We start from the raw sequence: 2534 nt of genomic DNA, 5'->3' as shown, positions 1-2534 counted from the left end.
TCCCTCTCTCTTAGAAGTCAGTTGAACCTACTAATACCAGACATAGGCCTCAACCATTGACATGATGATGATGTTACATGTGACTCATATGTACACAAACACAAGGAGAACAAATTAAATGTTTTCCATCTACATGAATTTATGAAATAACATACTGGTATGTAATTTAGTGTACACCTCAGTTAGGCAGAAAGGTGACAAGTTTGGTTGCAAGTTGGTGAATCAGTGTCAAAGGCTTCATGCAACGCATTTTTGTCAATGCTTTGTCTTAATGATTTCTAGTACATTGTCACTACACTTACATTTATTCAACTATGTTGCACTGTCGAAACCAACTTTTATTTCACCTTCCACGTGAAATATCTTTTTCAGCACTGTTCACCTGTATTTTATCCTGTTTGTTGATGCTACTGTCCGAAGAGATGCCTGTAAGATAAAAACTTAGTAACTAAATATATTTGTATGTAGGACATTCACAGTTTGTGTTTTCACTGATTACTATGCAAATATTCTTACGAGGTGTAAAACAAGCTGTTAAAATGCATCTTCTCATTATTTAAATTCTACTGTAATTTTGTAGGAAAGAAACTTCTACTTGCTCTAAACCATAAAACTTCTGAGAATATTTTGTCGGTACCATGCTAAAAAAAATATGATTTTAAACATTTTTTTTATTTTAGTATATTTCCATACCCTGCCTGTGTATCAAGTTAGTAGATAAAGCAGTTAGTATCAAATTAGTAGGTAAAGGCAGAGTAGCAAATAACTTATTCTTCCCCAGTCAACAAGAATTAGTTATAATGTAACAAAAAAATTGCAACAAGTTGAAATCAATGAGTAATACAAACATTACCACATAATTGTGCGTTTTTGACAAAACGTAAGACATTCACACCAAATCAATTATAAAATGTATTTCGAAAACACTCCATGTGTAAGAGTATATGACAGATCATATCTGACAAACTGTTCCACTGATCAACACATTGTTATAAATGTGATCTTGTTAATGATGACATTCATATAAGGGCAAATTGTAAAACCAATACCACTCCAAATATCTTGATAAAAGGAAATGACCCCCTTCTCTCTACTAATGATTGTGTATGAACCACTACGATGGTTTTTGATATGAAATGATAGATGGACACAGGAATACTGATATGCTTCTACTAAGAAAGTGGTCTTGAACAGCTGATATCATGTCCTCCACAATGTGTAGAGTAAGGATTTCAGTTGTGCTACAAACAAGTTGAGACTCAATGTGCAACAACAGCAAAACATATCACCTTCTTAAAACATAGATTGTAGAACAAAGAAGTCAAGCCAGTCAACATTTTATAGATGAAGTTTAACCAATAAATATCACTGAAATTAAATTTTATTACAAATATCCACAGAAAATCCATGAAAATGTTTCATACATATACACTATGTAACAATGTTTGACACACATTTCATTCTTACAGGCAGGACAGAACACTTTTTTATCATCACTGCCACAAATGTACTGGACAGTCCAATAGAAGTTAAATACAAACTGAAATTTATAGTCCACTACTATTTCTTCATTGGTGCACCCATAGGTCCTCCAATAAGTGGTGGACCTCTCATAGGTCCCATTGGACCCATTGGTCCCATGGGCATCATGGGTCCCATCATCGGTGGTCGCATTCCCATCATAGGAGGCATAGGACCATGAGGTCCCATCATCATCGGACCCATATGGCTTGGAGGCATTCCTGGCGGACCCATCATACCTGGTCCAGGTTGAGGTGGGCCATGTACCGGTCCAGGTGGTCGTGGCGGTCCTGGCATGCCAGCCGGTGGCGGTAGAGCAGCTCCGGGTTTCGTAGCAGCGAACGGATTAGAAGCAATTTTGCCAGCTTTAAATGCAGCCGTTGTCGCATCAATGAGATGTTGTGCTTGCTCCTCCATCCACTTCTGATAGTAAAATTTTACATTGTCTTTATGCTTGCGCCCTTGACAATGTGTTTTTCTAACAGACGGTGAATCATGTGTGAGATATGTATCACAGTAGTCGCAGTAATACTTCGGCATTTCGAAATAAATCCGTCACCTGTGTAATTCTTGTACTACTTGTAACTCAGCACTCACAATTACACACTACAACGCCATCAACATAAACAACGCCCAACGATGTTTCTCGAAGGGTGATTCGTGATTCAGTATCAAAGATCACTAACACAAAGACATGATAATCGCTGGAGTGAGCATCTGTGGGGGGGGGGGGGGGGGACACATAATCGACTAATCGATACGTGATATGTGCAGTGTATCCAGTGATCTCTGGAGATCGCTGAATGTATCTTTCGTTTTCTCATGTACTGTGTTGAGTCTTGTTCTGTTTTGTATCTACGCACAATAAAGTGGAATTTTTACACAGTTATTCCGTGTATGTAATCTGTATGTAGAAGACAGTGTCCCTACAAATCCTTGCATTCAGTAAACTCAATCCACAGTCTGAATTAAACAGTAGGAACATCTATGGAGTGAGCATTCAAATGCCAAAA

General features: G+C 37.7%; 1 protein-coding gene across 1 annotated transcript; it reads right to left on the bottom strand.

Annotated features, from left to right (window-relative positions):
* Positions 1–1363: 1363 nt before the first annotated feature.
* On the bottom strand, positions 1364–2194 carry LOC124800222 (U1 small nuclear ribonucleoprotein C). The gene has a single exon (XM_047262978.1). The coding sequence runs from the start codon at positions 2059–2061 to the stop codon at positions 1561–1563; it is 501 nt and encodes a 166-aa protein (XP_047118934.1). The 5' UTR covers positions 2062–2194; the 3' UTR covers positions 1364–1560.
* Positions 2195–2534: the final 340 nt, after the last annotated feature.

Source organism: Schistocerca piceifrons, chromosome 1, assembly GCF_021461385.2.
Source record: "Schistocerca piceifrons isolate TAMUIC-IGC-003096 chromosome 1, iqSchPice1.1, whole genome shotgun sequence".
Classification (NCBI taxonomy): domain Eukaryota; kingdom Metazoa; phylum Arthropoda; class Insecta; order Orthoptera; family Acrididae; genus Schistocerca; species Schistocerca piceifrons.
The sequence above is the reverse complement of the archived record's forward strand: the minus strand, read 5'-3'. Positions and strand labels throughout refer to the sequence as shown.

Coding starts and splice junctions, on each gene's coding strand:
- LOC124800222 (XM_047262978.1), bottom strand. CDS start 2,061: ATGCCGAAGTATTACTGCGACTACTGTGATACATATCTCACACATGAT.